Source organism: Ailuropoda melanoleuca, chromosome 10 (assembly GCF_002007445.2).
Source record: "Ailuropoda melanoleuca isolate Jingjing chromosome 10, ASM200744v2, whole genome shotgun sequence".
Classification (NCBI taxonomy): Eukaryota; Metazoa; Chordata; class Mammalia; order Carnivora; family Ursidae; genus Ailuropoda; species Ailuropoda melanoleuca.
Genome location: NC_048227.1, coordinates 49092499 through 49112146, shown reverse-complemented (window position 1 = coordinate 49112146; position 19648 = coordinate 49092499). Strand labels below are relative to the sequence as shown.

General features: G+C 36.1%; 1 protein-coding gene across 5 annotated transcripts in view; it reads right to left on the bottom strand.

Annotated features, from left to right (window-relative positions):
* The window catches only part of LOC117804235, an 852227-nt gene that overhangs the window by 213479 nt on the left and 619100 nt on the right, over positions 1-19648 (bottom strand). For 2 of the 5 annotated variants that reach the window (XM_034670867.1, XM_034670868.1), the window contains exon 6: positions 2444-2552. The exons of the other annotated variants lie outside the window; for them this stretch is intronic. In XM_034670867.1, the coding sequence (XP_034526758.1) occupies positions 2444-2552 (109 nt within the window). The remainder of the gene's footprint in view (positions 1-2443; positions 2553-19648) is intronic. 5 annotated transcript variants of the gene reach the window in all.

The following is a 19648-nucleotide window of genomic DNA, read 5'->3' as shown; positions in this document are numbered from 1 at the left end:
AAAGTAAACCTTTCTAAAATAAGATGTCCTCGCCACTGTCCCCAGCCCATGAGCACAACTATAGATCAATTTTATCAGAAATGCTATAAGCACAGTGCCTGGGTGGCTGTCGGTTAAGCATCTGATTTGGCTCAGGTCATGATTCCAGGGTCCTGGGATTGAGTCCTGCATTGGGCTCCCTGCTCAGTGGGGAGCCTGCTTCTCCCTCCACCTCTTCCTCCCTCCCTCTCTCTGTGTCTTTCATAAATAAATAAAGAAACTATTAAAAAAAGAAATGCTATAAGCAAATTATGCTTTGCAAAACATTATAAAGGTTTTTACATTAAAATATATTTTCCTTATACACTCTAATATACTGTCTATATCAAGAGCAGCTATTACCCAAAGGTGATAGTGGCTGGTAAAGTAGCCTTACCTATACATTTCCACAGAAGCCATTCTCACTGAATGAGTTTCTTGCATACAAGGAACTCAGAGCTATTCAATCCAGCTCAAGGCAGCTCTCCACTCTGACTTCAACATCATCCTCATTTCTCCACTTTTACTCCTATATCATTCTCAGTTCTTCACTTCAATTCCTGCCATCATCCCTGGTACCTTCAGCCCATATGATCAACTCCTCCAGCAATCTAAACTTGTGATTATTGTGCTAATCCCACTATATCCATGATTATGATAACTTGAATAAACTCATAAGCACCATCACACCCAAGGTCTGGAAATAACTCTAACTGAAGTAATAAATTCCAAAATCTCACTCTTTCATTAGAAATTTGCATCCTTTTTACTTTTCCTCTACATCATTTTCACTGTACACGGGCTTCCCCCTCATTGAGGTTTCCAGTTCCACACCATCACCCACTTTTCTCCCAGCTTCCTCTTAGATTCTCTACTCTGTATAACTAGCTAAGACCTCAAGATGCTCCAGTTCAACTACCCATTTACCCCAGACACTGCACTCAAGAATTCAGCCCAACACTTTTGCTGTTTTTATACCTGGGTTGCTTGTGGGATACATTGCTTTTAAAATGTATTCTCTAACTTCAACCTGGCCCAGTGGGCTTTGGTCCTCTTTTATCAATCAGTTGTCAGCTGCTTCCTGTTCTTCAGAGTGCCCATTCAAAATACTCAGTGCTATCCTCAGAAGCTTTACTAATAGTGTGTGCCAGTATATGTTCAATCAACAGCTCTTTGAAAAATAAAACAAACAAACAAAACTCCTTATCTGAAGCATTTGCTGATTTTCAAGCTGCAAATACTCCCTGTGTGGCCCATTTCAAGGTACTATGTGACATCACCAGATTGGAGAAGAAATGTATAATAAACAGCATGTCTTTCGTGATATCTCCACCAGATACAATTTTATATCTGTGCTCAGACACAATAGATACAAACAACCTCAAGTGCATAGATAATATAGTAAACTGTAAAAAAAAATTATTAGGAAGTGATAAATGTTGAGTATTACCTTTGTTTCACTGTACTTTATTTAACTGTAAATTTATGTAATTTACACTATAATAATGGGCATGTTTAACAACTGACTGGCAAAATTCCTGAAAATTTAGCAATTAGCTCTACTAGACAGCACTAGCACATCATTGTTTCACCCATTATAAATCTTCACTTCTCTTTGCCAATGACCCTGCCTCATACTTTACTGAGAAAACAGACTGTATGTGATTTCCTCAATTTCTTGTCCCCGTATCTATAAATTTCTTTGCAATTTTACTCACTCTGACCTCATTCCCAGCTGTCTCAGAAGTGTCTTTTATTCAGTTTAAGATGGATTCTTTCACCTTAGTTATTATGATTTCCTCCCACTAACCTCAGAACTATGTGTTCTTGGCACTCCCTCTCTCTCCCATATTTCCAAGTGCTCTCTCTCTTAGGTCCATCCGTATAAACATATTCAAGATCTCTCATCAATTAAATTAAAAACACCTCTTGACCCCCCGACTCTATCTATGTCCACATCTAGCCATCTGCATTTTTTACACCTGCCTATCATTTTTACCAGAAATCCCATAGGAAGAAGAGTGCTTATTAGCAGTTTTTATTTCCTCATTCTAGCACTTTTTTTTCCCCTAAAATCTTACCACATTACTATGGAAAAAGCATGACTCACCCCCACAATGCCAAACTTCAAAGATTTTTTTCTAGTTCTCAGATTGCTTTTAAGAAAATTCTTTCAGCACTTGACCCTTTTGTACCTTCCCTCTTAAATTTTCTCTCCCCTTGACTGTTGCTTGGCCTTCAGCAATCTTCAGACCTGTGAGAGAATGGGTGGGGTATCCTCCATGAGCATGCCTGCAAGGATGATCAACCTGGCCTCTATGCCAGGAAGGATGCTGGCCAGGATCGCTAAATGTTTGCTGTGATGGAGGCTGGGAGAGCTTAAGTCTTTCCACATACAGGGAGTAGAGAAGCTCTGTCCTGTTACCTTGAGAGGGGAGGATGACTTGGCAAACCAACTGGCTCCTGTATTTATCCTCAATAATTGGATTGTTGCTGTTTATTGCATCCCAGCAACTGGACCTGAGACCCAATACCTAGACAGAAGAAAACAACACATCTAAGGGGATTCAGAAGAATGCAGAACATAATCAGAACATTCAAAACAGCTGACTCCTTTTGAAGTAGAATTGAAATGGAGTGAAAAATACAGCTCAAATAAAAAATAAGATCAGCCAAGGAGATTCAAATTTAATGTTTACACACCACACACACACACACACACACAATGTACAGTGAATGTTTCCAAAATAATGGTGATCTAGAATTGGCTTATTAGGTCAATTTTCCTCCTCTAAACCCAAACCAGGTGAAGTCTCAGAAGGAACAAGGATGGTAGGTCCTGGAACCTAATATAAGACTGTGAGAAACCCTGGGGAGAAAATGAGTAACTTCAAATAAGTAGAGGCCCACATGACACAGTTCACATGAATGGCAAACACCAGAAAGAAAACATTAAATGCTGCCCCAAACTAGAGAATAGTATAGTATTAAGTGTTGTAGGAGGTCAAATGCTGGTCTCAAGAGCAATCTCGCAGTCTTCAGTGAAATCAAGTATTCAAATACCCAATGACTCATCAATCCTGCTTCTGAGTATATCAGGGCCATAGAACATGGTTATACAGTTGTCTAGGTTGTGCGTTATGCAATTCCAGGGATCATCTTTCACATGGGTGATGCAAATGTGTACTATATATGAATTTACATATGAAAGTACACAGTCCAAATATTAAATTGTTAAATTGATAACAAATTAAAAGATAAAATGAATGTGTAAAAGTCTTTTGAAATAAATACATATAATTAATTGAAATAGATGGTTATATTCATTCTTAATAAAAGTGAAATACTAAGAATTCTTCGTGTCCAATCTATGTTTTCAATAAAAGTCATCTATTATGGTTGAAGTCTTGAAAAATGTATGGAGACAAGAAAAGAGAATTATTTTTAAATAGCTACATCATACATAAAATTGTATCTTTTCTTATCTTGTTTTTTAAATTATTTTGTCTTGACCTGCCAGTGAGAATTTTTCCCCTGACCTCTCATAATTCAATATCTGGAATCCAGAAAAATGGCTGTTTCCATCTGTTTCACTCAGAGTGATCAATATTTAGTTAAGTTCATGCATAATAATGAATATATATCTCCCAGAACGTGCTTTGTCAAATTTTGGTATATAATTTTGTCCAGGATCAGGACCTTGACAGAAGGGTATCTGCATTTTCATTTTATTTTACAAGGGATGTGGGAATGCTGACTATCTACTTTCTACTTTTTTCACCATATTATTGCTTTGTAAAGGAAAGCATTCTGCCACAGTGAAATAGACATGTGTTTCAGAAAATTCTCCCTTTAGGCCCAAACATGGGCTAACTTCAATAAATGAAAGTGGCATAGTTTACAGAATTGGTTTCTCACTAAGTACTCAAGTTGAATCAGCTTTTTAGATGCCTTCAGATTTTTAAGGGAAGCAAAAGAAAAAGCATTCTTCCAAGCATCAAGAAAACACTTTACCACAGATAATTGTCCCATTTAATTTGCATTCCAATGCATACCAAACTGAAAAATAGCAATACTCAGAAGGCCAACCCGATGGAAGACTTCCCATCAAGTAATAAAATGATAGGTAATAAGAGGGAGGGGGAAAAAGGGCTGGAAGAAATGGCTTAGTGGAGTCAATGGGTTGGTTGCAAATTTCCAAGTTCAAATTATCAGCCTTTCTTCCTGCCTCACTTACTACTTGTTACCAGCAACTCTTCTGCCAGCAAGAAGGAGGAAAAAAAAAAAAAGTAAGAAAGAAAGAAAGGGAAAAAAAAGGAAGAAAGAAAGAAATTTAAAAAAATTCCCAGACAGCCTAAGAAATCAGCCGACAAACCTCATTATTGATGGCGTCAGGTGGTAAATCAATGACAGAGGAAAATCAATGGTAAAAATATTTTTTACTAGTGCATACAGATGAAGAGCCTCAGCAGCATTTCTTGATGGAAACCACGAAAGTCTGCAGCCACCCCTGAGCTACCACTTCATAGGAGGCAAGAACTTATCTGGTGCTTTAGGGTTACTAATTTGTCCTGTATGATTTCCTGTGTTGTACTGTGTGTAACTGTTTTCTGTGAAAAGAACAGAAAACAAAAGACACGGAGAGTACACTGACAGTACAATGTAATTTCTCAGCAGTGTTTTGCTTTTGTGGATACTTATTACATATATGGTTATTTAATAAGTTTAAAGATTGGAAAGTTTAAGAGTTGAAAAGCATGCCTAAATTGAAAAGCATGTCAGTTTTTCATTTGAAGAGAGTATGTGAAAATAATTTTCATTGCATGGAAAGATAAAGCTCTAAAAATAATTCCATATCAAAGGATGCTTATTTAAGAATGGGAAAATGATAGTGAAGCAATTTTGTAGAATCATTCTTATTTATAACCTATAGTACCAAAATACCCCTACACTGCTTAACAATTTTCCTTCTAAATCAGAGATCTGCTCAGATCAGAGCACTCTCCCAGCCCAAAGCTTGTGGATCCTATGAAGCAGTGATCAGACTAAGATTAATCCTGGGTGAACTGGGGAGCTGGTGAAAGGGTATCACTAAAGTCAGGCTTACCCAGTTGCTGACGAAGTATAATTTAGGTCCTCATACATACAGTTATCTTCCAAGGTTCTGAGAGGAGCATTAAAAATCTTATATACATAATTATGAAGTCATTTTCCTAAAGAGGGTCTCCCAAAGTTGTAAACTTCAGGAGCCATAAAACTTGGATTTGCCCTTAGGTGCTACCCAGTGGAAGTCTACAGAAATGAATGTGTTCCTTAGTAAATAGAGGAGAACCTATTAGTCTGCCAGAATAGTATCCTCTTCAGGGGAGAAAAACTATCTCTTGAAATAGATTATGAGGCTTTTACCAAGGAGAGAGAATGCAGAACCCCACTTCAAGGTAAAAATAGTACAGAATTCCTAACAAGATTTTATTTACCCTCTTAGAGGAAATGAAGTACAGTTTAACAAGAATTACTATAAGTAGTTTATGAACCACATATTTTTTTACTTGCATTTGTATTATATTTTTTAAAAATTTGTATTATACATAGCTTCTTTCCACATACTGATTTGCAGTGAAATACCCAAAATTGTCTTCAAGCCTGTGATATGCCAGGGAGCCTTTGTCCTTCCCAGAGACAATCTCAGATGAACAGGACTAGAAAAGGCAGTGGTAGAAACTTAAAGGAAGAAAATAAGCTGATTAAGTCTACAAGTCTGTAGGAAGACAGAAATGAGAGAAGAGGAAGTACCATCAGAGTGGCTTAAAACTTTCAAGCCAAGATGAATACTTTCTCTAATGCCTCACAGTCAAGTCAACCCATCATGAAACCTCATTGGATCTTACTCTAAAATACTTCCAGATCATTTTCTTTTGTCGCCTTTTCTACCACTACCACCCAAGCCATTATCCTTTCTTGCCTGATTCTTCCAGCAGTCTCCTGACTCTCCTCCCTAATTCTACCCTTCACCTTCCCCACACTCATACTGGCCTTCTTGCTGCTCCCCAACCATATCAGGCACACTTCTACCTCAAGGCCTGCCCACTTGCTGTTCTCTCCAGATATCCACACGGGTCATTTCCTTCCTTTTTCAGGTTTGGCTCACATGTTACCCTTTAACCAACACTTCTTTGGCCATGATATCTAAAATTGCAGGTTTCCCTTCGACATTGCTTCTCTCTCTTCTTGCATTTATTTTTCACATTAGCATTTATTGCCAGTTGATAACTGTATATTTTATTTTATTTTTGCCACCGTCTGCTGCTTCACAGTAGGTGTGAGGACTGTAAGGGAAAGGCTTTTTGTCTTTTGCTTACTGCTCAATTCCAAGTGCCTAGAATGGGTCAGGCACTTAGTAATAACTGTTCAGTAAGTACTCCTTGAAGGAATGAATACACTAATGAGTGATTGAGCAGAAGAACAATACATGTGGAACTCTCAAATTAGCTTCTAATTGTCTTTAGTATAACTTAATCTCTTTTGCAAAGCATTAAAAGTCCTTCATAACGTATCTTCAACTGATTTTTCTAGACTCATTGCTTACCATTCCCCCTCTATACTCTGCCAAATAGAAAGGGAAATCAATCTATCTGTTACCTTCTTAACACCCCAGGCACTTTCATGCCTCATTCTCTTGTTCACACTGTGCTGTCTCCCTGGAAAGTCTCTTTTTATCTTTTCTTCATTCTTGCCTTAGCTAATTCCTGCACATCTCTAGAGACCTAATTCCAATGGCTTTTTCCTCTGTGAAGTCGTCTGTGACTCTCCTAGACAGAATTAATTAATCCCTACACAGTGCTTCCAGAGTAGATTTTATGTGTCTCTTTTAAAACAATCAAATTATAACACAGTTATTTATAACCCCAGCATGGAATACAGTGTCTGACACATAATAAATATTTGCTGAATAAATCAATATCTAAGAGCTCCATCTTTCTAGGTTAATCCTCATAGTGTTTTGCCACTGATTTCTTACCAACCTGTCTATACCCATATTACTGTCATGATTATTGATAATTAATATCCATTAAGTACTCACGACATGCCCCACACTGTTTAAAACACTTTACAAATAAGATTTTGTATCATTATTATAAGCGCTTTCTTTATAAGTCCTGCTTGAGGAAACCAAGTCATCATAGGGCTGAGGAAAGTTGAGGAAACCGAGTCATTATATAGTTAATAAAGGTCTGCTTCCTGAAAATGTGCTGTTGTCCATGAAGCTATAGCATCTCCCAGAGAAATGGTTTATCCAGAAAGCCTGTGCTGAGTAAGAAACTATTCAAATATACAACATCTTTCACTTTCTTAGTGTTATTAGTAGAGCATATCTTCACAAGGCATATAAACCTCATTATATTAAAGAATATTAGACTAAATCATGGTCCATTGACAATATGCTCCAAAATGTGTATAAATTCTGGAAGATTTATGGAATTAACCAATGAAGCACTAAATACTTTAATAAATGGTAAGAGAATGGAAAAAGTGTTACCCTGTGAATAGAAATTTCCATACAAGAATTTCCCCCTCCTACACAAAAAGAATTAGCTCCAAAGAAAGAGTGGGGATTTACTGGTATACCCATCCAACCCTCTTTCTAGCCATCAGCTTAGCTGCCCTCATTGGTCTTAAATAACCTTTTAAAGAGAAAGTTAAAAAACGAAACCCACACATGAAAAGGGGTGATGTACTTGTGAAGGACTACTCATACAAGGGAGTTGTAGAATGAAAGGGGAACTTAACACTTATATTTAATATCTCAAGAACACTCCTAGATTTTAATCCCATTTTAAGAAGCAGCAAAACAGATTTTAAAAAGTTAGTTGGGAATTCTACTTTCCAGCCTGGAAAGGAAGAGCATCAGAAAAGGAATAAGTGAAAGTAAAATAAAAACGCCTATTTCTCAAGCCCTTAATTGATTTACCAGACAACAGTTTTTTAAAAAATAATAATAGCAAAAATGTGTTTATTAAGTATACATATTATATATGTGTATGCATGTGTATAACTATATACATTGTATATATTGAACCTTGACCAACATGGGGGTCAGGGGCATCAACTGCCATGAATTAAAAAATCTATGTATAACTTTTGACTCCTCAAAAACTTAACCACTAATAACTTACTATTGACTGGAAGCCTTACCAATAACAAAACAAAAACAATCAATTAACATACATTTTGCATGTTATATGTATTACATACTGCATTCTTATAGTAAAGTAAGCTAGAGAGAAGAAAGTGCTATTAAGAAAATCATAAGTAAGAGAAAATACATTTAAAATACTGTATTGTAAAAAAATCCAAGTATAAGCAGACCCCTGCATTTCAAACCTATGCTGTTCAAGGGTCAACTGTGTGTGTTTTTGTATGTACATACACACAACACATACATACTGTATATGATATAGTGTCATTTGAAAGTGAACTTGGATTATTTGTAAATGTATACTGTAAACTATAAGTGAATTACCAAAAAGGTAAAAAAAAAAAAAATAGAAGGAAAGAACAAGGGCAACAAATTTTTAAAAATGTGAAAAATATGGTAGATCTTATTCTAACTATATCTATTACCACTTTAAAGTTCAGTGGTCTAAATACACCAATAAAGGACAAAATATTTTCAGAATGGATCAAAAAACTAGATCCAATGATATGTTTTCTATAGGAAACTAACTTTTAAATGTAGAAGCATATATCTATTTAAAGTAAATGAAAGGAGAAAGACATGCTAATTCTAACAATCAAAAGAAAGCAGGTATAGTTACATTAATTTCAGACAGAACTGATTTCAGAGCAAAAAAAAAGTTATCAGGGATAAAGAGAAACATTAAATAATGTTAACAGGGGGTCAACAGTAAAGATGTAATAATCCTTAACTTCTATGCATCAAAATACGTGAGAGCATCAAAATATGTGACGTAAAAAATGGTAGAATTTCAAGGAGAAATAAATGAATCCACTCTCATAGCTGTAGACGTCAACACTCTTCTACCAGAAATGAACAGATCCAGCAGACAGAAAATCTGTAAGGATATAGTTGAGCTTAACAGTGCCTATAATCAATTGGATACAATGGACATGCACAGAATACTTCATCCAATAGCAGCAGATTATATATTCTTCTCAGACTTATAAGGATCATTCACCAAAATAGACCACATTCTGGGTCATAAAGCACACTTAACAAATCTAAAAGAATAAAAATCATACAATGTCTGATTTTATACCATAATGGAATTAAACTAGACATCAGTAAACAGAAAAGTAGCTGGCAAATCCCAATATATGTGGTAAACAATAAACTTCTAAATAACACATGGGTCAAAGAAGATCAAGAGAAATTACAAAATATTTAGAACTAAATGAACGTGAAAATATAATCTGTCAAAATTTGTAGGATGCAGTGAAAACAGTATTTAGAGGGAGAGTCATAGCATTGAATGCATATATTAGAAAAGAAGTAAGATCTAAAATCTATAATCTAAGCTTCCAATTTAGGAAACTAGAAAAAGAAAAGCAAATTAATTCCCAAGTAAGAATAATAAAAGAAATAATAAAAATTAGAATAAGAATCAATGAAATTGACAAGAAGAAATCAATGGAGGGGCGCCTGGGTGGCTTAGTCGTTAAGTGTCTGCCTTCGGCTCCGGGCATGATCCCAGCATTCTGGGATCAAGCCCCACGTCGGGCTCCTCCACTGGGAGTCTCTTTCTTCCTCTCCCACTCCCCCTGCTTGTGTTCCCTCTCTCGCTGGCTGTCTCTCTCTGTCAAATAAATAAATAATATCTTTAAAAAAGAAGAAGAAGAAGAAATCAATGGAGAAAATCAATAAAACCAAAAGCTGGTTCTTTGGAAAAAAAAAATCAATAAATCAATTTTGGATAAGCCCTAGCCAGGATAAAAAAAAAGTAAACAAATTACTAGTATCAGAAAGGAATGGAGGCTATCACTATTGCTCCTATCATATTAAAAGGATAATAAAGGAATATTATGAACAATTCTATGTTCCCAAATTGGTTAACCTAAATGAAAAGAACCAATTCTGAAACACAATCTTCTAAAACCCATACAAGAATAGCAAAGAGAACAGGCCTAAATTAGTTAAAGAAATTGAGTCAATAATTAATAATCTTCCCAAACAGAAAGCATGAGGCCCAGATGGGTTCACTGGTGAATTCTAAAAAGATTTTAAAAAAGAAATTATACTGATTCCCTACAATCTCTTCCAGAAGATATATGCAAAGGGAATACTTCCTAACTTATTCTAAGGCCAGCATTACTTTAATACCAGAACTAGAGAATGACATTACAAGAAAAAAACCCCACAACACTGTATTATTCATGAGCACAGATACAAATCCCTCACAGAATATTGACAAATCAAATCCAATAATGTATAATAAGAATTGTATACCACAACCAAGTTGGATTTATCCTAGGCATGCAAGCCTGGATCAACATTCAACAATCAATTAATGTAATCCATCACATCAACAAGCTAAAAAAGAAAAATCACATGATAATATCAACAGATACAGAAAAAGCATTTGACAAAGTGCAATATGCATTCATGATAAAAACTCTCAGTAAACTAGGAATAGAAGGAAGCTTCTTCAATTTGATAATATCTACTAGAAACCTACAGCTGAAAGCAAATCAACCATCCAACCAAACAAAAAACTCTACAGCTAACAAAATATTTATTTGTGAGAAACTCAAAGCTTTCCCATTAAGATCAGAAATATGTCAAGAATGTTCCTTCTCAAAACTTCATTTCAACATCAGGACTGGAAGTACTAATTAATGCAATAAGATGAGAAAAGGAAATAAAAGATACACCAATTATGGACTCTGAGAAACAAACTGAGGGCTTCAGAGGGGAGGGAGGTGGGGGAATGGGACTGGCTGGTGATGGGTAGTAAGGAGGGCCTGCATTGCATGGTGCACTGGGTGTTATACGCAACTAACGAATCATGGAACTTTACATCAAAAACCAGGGATGTACTGTATGGTGACTAATATAATATAATAAAAAATTATTATAAAAAAAAAGATACACTGATTGGGAAGGCTGAAATAAAACTGTGTATTTTTCCAGATGATATGATCTCTATGTAGAAAATCTGGATCAATTAAACAAATCCTGGAAGTAGAGAGTTATTAATAGATTGTGGATGGCGGTGTGGCTCAGTCAGTTAAGCATCTGCTTTCAGCTCAGGTCGTAATCCCAGGGTCCTGACACTGAGTCCCACATTGGGCTTCGTGCTCAGCAGATAGCCTGCTTCTCCCTCTTCATGCAGTTCCCCCTGCTTGTGTTCTCTCTCTCTGACAAATAAATGAAATCTTAAAAAAAAAATGAATAAATAAATAAATAATTTTTTAAAAATAGCAAGATTGTATGATGCAGAAGTCATTTACTTTTCTCAATACCAGCAATGAACAGGTGGGATTTGAAATTGAAAACACAATACCATTTCCATTAGCACCCCTCAAAATGGAATATTTAGGTATAAATCTAACAGAATTTATACAAGACCTATATATAGAAAACTACAAAACTCTGATGAAAGAAATCAAAGTAGCTAAATAATGGAGCTAATATTCCACGTTCATGAAGACTGACCCCTGGAAAGACGTCAGTTCTTTCTAACTTGACCTACAGATTCAACAATTCCAGTTAAAATCTCAGAAAGTTTTTGGTAGAAACCAAAAAACTAATTCTAAATTTTATGGACAGATAAAAACCCAAAATGGCCAATAAAACATTGAAGGAAAAGAACAAAGCCAGAAGACTGACACTATACAACTTCAAAATTTATCATAAGCTTACAGTAATCAAGACAGTGTTTTATCAAGTGAAAGAATAGACAGATAGCTTAATGGCACTGCATGAAGAGCCCAGTAATAGATATGACCCACATGGATACAGTCACCTTTACAAAGGAGTAAAGGCAATACAATGACACAAAGATAGTCTTTTCAACAATGGTCCTAGAATAACTAGAAATCCATATGTAAAAAATTGAATCTAAACATAGACCTTTACAAAAATTAACTCAAATTGCATCATAGACCTATATGTAAAATTAAAACTATAAAAGTCCTACAAGATAAGATAGAAAACTTCAATAACCTCAATAACCTCAGTATGGTGATGACTTCAGATACAACACTAGAGGAATAATCCATGAATGAAGGAATCGATAAGCTGGGCCTAATTAGAATTAAAACTTCTATTTTGTGATATGCACTATCAAGGGAATAAGAAGACAAAACACAGACTGGAAAAAATTATTTGCAAATCACATTTCTGATAAAGGACTATTGTAAAAAATATACAAATGGCCCTTAAAATTCAACAATAAGAAAACAAACAACCTGATTTAAAAATGTGCCACAGCGGTTAAGCGTCTGCCTTCGGCTCAGGGCGTGATCCCAGCGTTATGGGATCGAGCCCCACATCAGGCTCCTCCGCTATGAGCCTGCTTCTTCCTCTCCCACTCCCCCTGCTTGTGTTCCCTCTCTCGCTGGCTGTCTCTATCTCTGTAGAATAAATAAATAAAATCTTTAAAAAAAAAAATAAATAAAAATGTGCCAAAGACCTGAACAGACACCTACCAAAGAAGGTACAAAAATGGCAAATAAGCATATGAAAAGATATCCCACATCACATGTATTTTTTAAAAAGGTTTTATTTATTTATTTGAGAAAGAGAGAGAGAGCATGAGAGAAAGTGAGCATAAGCTTGGGGAGAGGCAGTGGGAGAGGGAGAAGCAGGCTCCACACTAAGCACGGAGCGTGACATGTGGCTCAATCGTAGGACCCAGAAATCATGACCTGAGCCAAGGCAGACACTTAACCAACTGAAACACTTAGGAGCCCCACGCATCACATGTATTTAAACAACAGTGATCTACTCCACATCTATTGGAATGGCCAATACCCAAAGCACGAACAAAACCAAATGCTGATGTACATGTGGAGCAACAGAAATTCTCATTCATTGCTGATAGAAATGGAAAATGGTACACAGCCAATAAGGGAGACATTTTGGAAATTTCTTACAAAACAATCTTACCTTATGATCCAACAATTGTGCTTCTCAATATTTACCCAGATGAGTTGAAAATTTATGTCCACACAAAAGCCTGCATATGGATGTTAATAGCAGCTTTTTTTATTGACAAAACTGGAGGCAACTACGATGTCCTTGAGCAGGTAAATGTGTAAATAAATTGAGGTACATCCAGACAGTGGAATAGTATTCAGTGCTAAAAAGGAATGAGCTACAACAAGCCACAAAAAGATGTGGAAGAAACTTGAATACATATTACTAAATGAAAGAAGTCAATCTGAAAATGCTAATATTTTATGACTCCAACTATATGACATTCTAGAAAAGGCACAACTGTGGAGACTTTACTGTCTCCCCAAGATACTGGAGAAGGTCATTGAAAAAACATGAACAGTTGATGAGTGAGCTGGACCCAAACAATTAGAGGCTCGTCACCCCATCCTCTGTTTTTGAAATGTGGGTTTTGCTGGTCTTTCCCACTCTTATTGGCTGCTTCAAAGACATGACTTTGAGATATTGATATGGTATTGAGAATACTTACATGGTATATGTGACTGAACCCTGTTAAGATTTGGCAGGTTGGTGCAGGGATCTATTCATCTTGTTGCTGCCCAAGACAAGCTTTGTATGTAAGTTCCTTTTGCTTATTAAAACTGCCACCTACCAACCTGGAATGGCCTGCCTCTTTCTTCAGACTCTCCCTTACCCCCATGTATGGGGATGATTTCAGACTCTACCAGGGTACTCTGGAGATAATTTAAACTATCAAAGGATTAGCAGTGCTAGTGATTAGGTGTCACGGAGGGGTGAATGCACAAAGCAGAGAGAATTTTTAGGGCAGTGAAACTACACTGTATTATTCTGAAATGGTGGATACACATCATTATACATTTTTCAAAACCCATTGAAATGTACAACATCAAGCATGAACTCTAATGTAAACTGTAGACTTGGGTGATAGTGTTATATCAATGTAGGCCCATTGATTGTAGAAAATGTTTCACTCTGGTGGAAGATTTTGATATTAATGTAGGCTATGCATATGCTGGGAGGCAGGGGAGAGGGTATATAGAAATCTCTGTACCTTCTGCTTAATTTTTCTCTGAACCTTGAACTGCTCTAAAAAAGTCTATTTTTTAAAAAAGCTCTCCAGCACCAATTTTTATCAATAAAATTCACAGTTTTACTTTACAGCTAACTACTCATTTTAAAAATAATCAAAAGAAAAGGCTAGAATTTTTAAAGTCTGTCTTCCTATATCCATTAATTCATCCTTTTAGTAAGTGTTTTATTTAGGAACAGATCTCTTTTACAGTAACTGTACTTAGGTGTTGCCCTCTTTGAACCAGAACTTTTTCTGTCTCCCTCTTTGTTTTGAGTTTGCCAAGAGACATTTAAATAAATTGGATTGTATAGAGAGTATTTTTAAAAGTGAGAGAATAATCCTTTGCTTCTCTTCAATCTCTGCTAAAGTGGCTTTTTGAAAAAAAAAATGCTAGTTATAGAATGAAAGTAAAACTTGTCTATCTTTCAAATTCTTAGCTGTCGAAAAGATAAAATTTCAGATCCCTCTTAGTGGAACACAATGACTGGGCAGCACCTCTCTGGGTTATATGGATTTTGGATTATGCCATAAAAGATGGCTTTTCCTTGATTGAGGTGAAAGGTGGAACTAACCTAGGAGATGAACTCATGGGTAATTCCATAGATAAACACTTTCAGAGTAGAACTGTAAATGTAATTTTCTGATGAAAACCCAGGCTTTTTTTAAGCCTTCCAATCAAAAGTCATCTGAAAACTTCTGGAAAATGAATCTGGAAGATTGAGAAGAATTGCAGGAGATTTAAGAGGAACACAGGTACTGGAAAAGATTTAGAATTATTCTCCAATAGATTTATCCCTGCCTCTCTTTACCAATCTAGCTTACATAGTGCCTCAGAGAAATATTTCTAATCCATGATGGTGAACTGGAAGCTACTGTTTAGCATGACTCAGGTCAAGGTACAGTACTAAGCCCAAAATGTGGTCTACATTCCTTTGTGGTAGAATTTGGATTTAAATACTTGGTTTAGGAAAAGTTGTGGCTACTGTGATTTAAAATATCGACCGCAAGACAGATATGTTTGTAGTAAATGATATTTGATTTATAAATGTTGTAGATACCACCTTCCCAACCACCTCCACCAGCAGCACCCGATTTTTTTTTTAAAAAGTCAGATAAAGTCATAAATAAGTCATAGTTATTTGTGAAGGAAGTCCATGGTGGCCCAAATGTAGAAGTGATACTTCTTCTACTGTTTCTCTGTGTGCAGAGCTCATTTCCTCCATATAACACAAGTTGCCATAAAAATAAGAGTGCAAAGAGTCTTTTGGCAATTATTTTAATCACACACACACACACACACACACTACTATATAATAAAACAATATCGAAATCAGTATTTCATTTCATGCCTTTCTAGAAACCCTAAGGGATCCAGTCCACTGCATTTTGAAAAAAATGCTACTTATAGAGGGGTGCAAGAATTACAAGGGATTAAAATTGGTCACCATGAGAAAAAAATGGATATCTATAGGAATTTTGTTTGACTTTTCAAGATCCAATTAGGACATTCCTAGTGATCCTGAAGGCAGTGGATCAGACCACAAAATATCCAGTTAGTTCTGGATATGTGCTGTTGGCTTAATGTAACATAATGTCTTGCTTTTCAACAATACTTTATGCAATATTATTCTTTTTTTCTCCATATTGGTTGTTTTCCCAGCTATGGCATACCTGGCTCATTTTTGTTTACATTTACTGAGAGGTATCACTGAATCTTTTAGAAGTCTTATCATCTTTAGACTTCATTGAAAGTCTAAAGATGATATCTGGTCATTGCTGGTCACAGCAGACTTATTAACATTTCCAATCTCATCATCATCTGAAAGGATCTTTATAGCTTGTGTCCTATGGTTGGCATTTCTCTCTGCCGCTTTTGATTTCCACAACTACTAAATGTACCAATTAAAGCGATTAGGGAATATATAAGGAATCATACAAACTAAACATCAAAATGTAAAAGATTATGCCTTTAATAAGTGAATACTTTAGGAAAATATGCAATGCACATTTTGATAGCAACTTCATCAAGAAAACACATTTCAATATTATTTTTGTTTACTTTCAGTTGTCAGTCATTAAAATTCATTAATGATTATAAAATCATTTACCAGTCCAACCAGACTCCCAAGATTTTCACTGGGGAGAAGAAAAAATACGTCTGCAAGCTCCTATGATGGGGAAATCTCATTTGCAAAGCAGCCTGAGAAATGTTTATTTGGTGAGACTGATTAAAAGCATTATTAAATATTCATCAACTCCTCCATTTCATTTCTTCCTCTTCTTTTATTCTTCTAGCAATGCTGACAGATAAGGTTCTATAGTCTAACACTTACATAATCAAATGCAGGCAGAAGTATACCTAACTTCATAACCATCAAGAAAGACATTCAAAAAGCTAGAATGGAGACTAATAGCTTGAGGTTCTTTTTTAACTCTTTATGGACAAGGTACTACAACAGAAATACATCTTAATATTCCATGATAGAGCATTTCCCTTTGTCTAAACAGGAAATACTTATCATCTCAAGTATTAAGTTTTGTATTCTTGTATTTTTGTTTAATTTTTTCTATCCACTTTATAGCAGACACTGAGATCATATAGGTGTGACTAAAGAATTACATCTTCAGTTCCCTTCCAACAAGGTGACCACTCTGCAAGAACTCCAATTCTCAGAAACAGTGACTCATATCCTGATCAAGCACATTAAAGGTCATCTAAGTAATGCCAGGAAAGGATGTCGCTCCCTGCCAAGCCTTCTCTTCCCAGTTTTTAAGTGAAAACAATGGTAATGTTTCAAATGAGTACATGCAGTCTTATTTACAAACTTCAATGTTTTAGCTAGCCATAGGATTGATATCATGAATGAAGTATTCTGAACAAGTTCAGTAGCACCTGGAACATCAAGGGATTGAGATTTGTGACAAATAGTCACAGCACTGAAGTTGGATGGGCGTCTGGTTTGACATGGGGCTAGAAGCAAAAAAAATTATTATATTATACAATAATCATATTCTAATGCTTATTGTAACATTTCCTGAATTGAATGACATGAGTAGAATATCATTAACAAGGCTGTACAATTTAACACGGCAACAATCTTGAAAAGAAAAGAACATTGGCTTTTGTCATAATTCCATTAAGTATACCCAATTTGAATGACTGATGAATGGCACTTTACTACTTCCCTGTCTAAATTTTAGCAGCATGGTGGGACTGAACTTTTGAACTTGTGTCCACATGCATATTTTATTGAGGAGTCCTGTTTCACATTTTAAATGGGTGCCTGCAATAGTGCTATAGGGGGAGATAGAAATGTTGTTGACTATTTCAAGTAAAAGTACATACTTATTGACAGCTGACTTCACCACCTGAGAACATGGTATTCGAGCTACAGAAAGACTGCAAAGTAAAAAAACAAGTAGGAACAACAGAGGGATGATTGTCATTCAGAAGATCACAAGTGTGACTGAAACTATCTAGATTCAGCTACTTTATAGCTCCCGTTTTCCTTGTCTCTTTCTTATCATCTCCTACCTACATTTATTTTGTTGCCATTTCCCTATTTTTCCTAGCAAAATTATTCTGTACGTTGAAATTCACTACGGATCTGCAAAGAATCTAAAGTCATTGCCCCCTTGGATTTTGCTAGGAATGAAATCATTGGTCTAAATGCCTCCTTTCCTTACATTTTCCATACACCACTGACTTTCTTGCCCTTTTCTTCCCTCAGCATACTTTTTAGAAAAATTTTAACTCTTAAGTCTATTTTTATATCTGTAGCCATGCTGAATGCAACTGGAGAAAAGCACCACAACCACATAGACTGTGTGTTTAAATGCAGTTTAAATTCATGACCATGAACTTTAAGGGCTCTGTACTGGTCTCCAGCAATACTACAACATTTCACTTATTCATTCACTGATCCACCTTCCTAGGTGATTATTCTGTAACTTCTCTCTTCCTAAATCCCCAACACCTCCTCCTCCATTTCTACTCACTGCCAAAGACCTTGCTTTCTATTTCACTGAGAAAAAGAAGCACACAAAAGATAACTTGCTCGAGCTTCCACTACCAAACCCCTAGCCACCATAATTTCTACTGATGTACTTGCCTCCCTTCTTGTTAAAACAGATGGACTCCTTGAGCTTCTAGGCCATCGCCTCCACTTTTGCATTAGATCTTGGAAGTTGTTGTCTGCTTGCTCCCAGAATTTCCCCTTTGATATGCTTCATCAATTTTTATTTTCCCCTTCAGTCATACAAATATGCTCTTATTTCTTCCATTAAAAAATAATAAAACATTTTTCTGGCTCTCTATGCCCTTCTGATCCCTTTTTCCACACCATAGCAAAAATTCCCAAAAGAACCATCTATAATCCTTCTCTAATTCCTCTTATCCCGTTTTTCTCTAAAGTTCATTCCACTCAGGCTTTTTTTCCCACCACTATACCAAAATGGCCTTATAGGTCATAGATGATGTCCACAATACCAAATCTAGTGATTATTTCTCAATCAATTTATTTAGCCACCAGAAGAATTTAACCCAGTGAATCTTCCTCTCATACTTAATACATTTTAAACTTGGTTTTCCTCCAGCCTCAGTGATAGCTCCTCTCAATGCACTTTGCCAATTCGCCTCCTGCTCCCCAACATCTTGATGTGGGAGCATCCCAGGGCTCAGTGCTTCATTCATGCCTCTACCCACATTCATTTTCTTGGAAGCCTCATTCAGTCTTTTCAAAATCTCATCCAGGTTTTAACTACCATCTATATGCAAATGACTATCATATAATATCTTTAGCTCAGATGTCTTTCATGAACTCCAGACTCTTATATCCAACTGTTTATCAGCATTTTTACTTAGATGTCTATTAGGCATCTCAAATTCAAAATGTATTAACCTGACTCCTGGTATTACCCCTCCAATCTACTTTACTCACAACTTTCCCATATCGGTTTATGACAACCCCACCTTCTTCTTCCTCAGGCCAAATACTTAAAGTCATTCTTAACTTCCCTCTTTCATTCACACACCAAATCCAATCATCAGAAAATTCTTATTTTTCTCTCTGAGACCAGCCTTCTAAATTATCTCCCTGATTTTTTTCCTTGTTGCCTTATAGCCTCTTTCCAACACGGCACCTAAAATGATTTTTTTAAAACCGGTATTAAATCTATCACTTCCCTGCCAAACTCTAATAATTTTACATTTTATTCCCTAGTAAGGGCCAGTAGCTTACAAGGCCCTACACATAGTCCCTGTGTGACTCATGTCCTTTGGTGTTTTCTTTGCTCACTCCTTTCCAGTCCCACTGGTCACCGTGCTGATCCTCGAGCAGTAGCCATAACTCAGCCTTAGATCCTTGGTTCTGCTGCTCCCAGTGCTCAATGACAGCCCC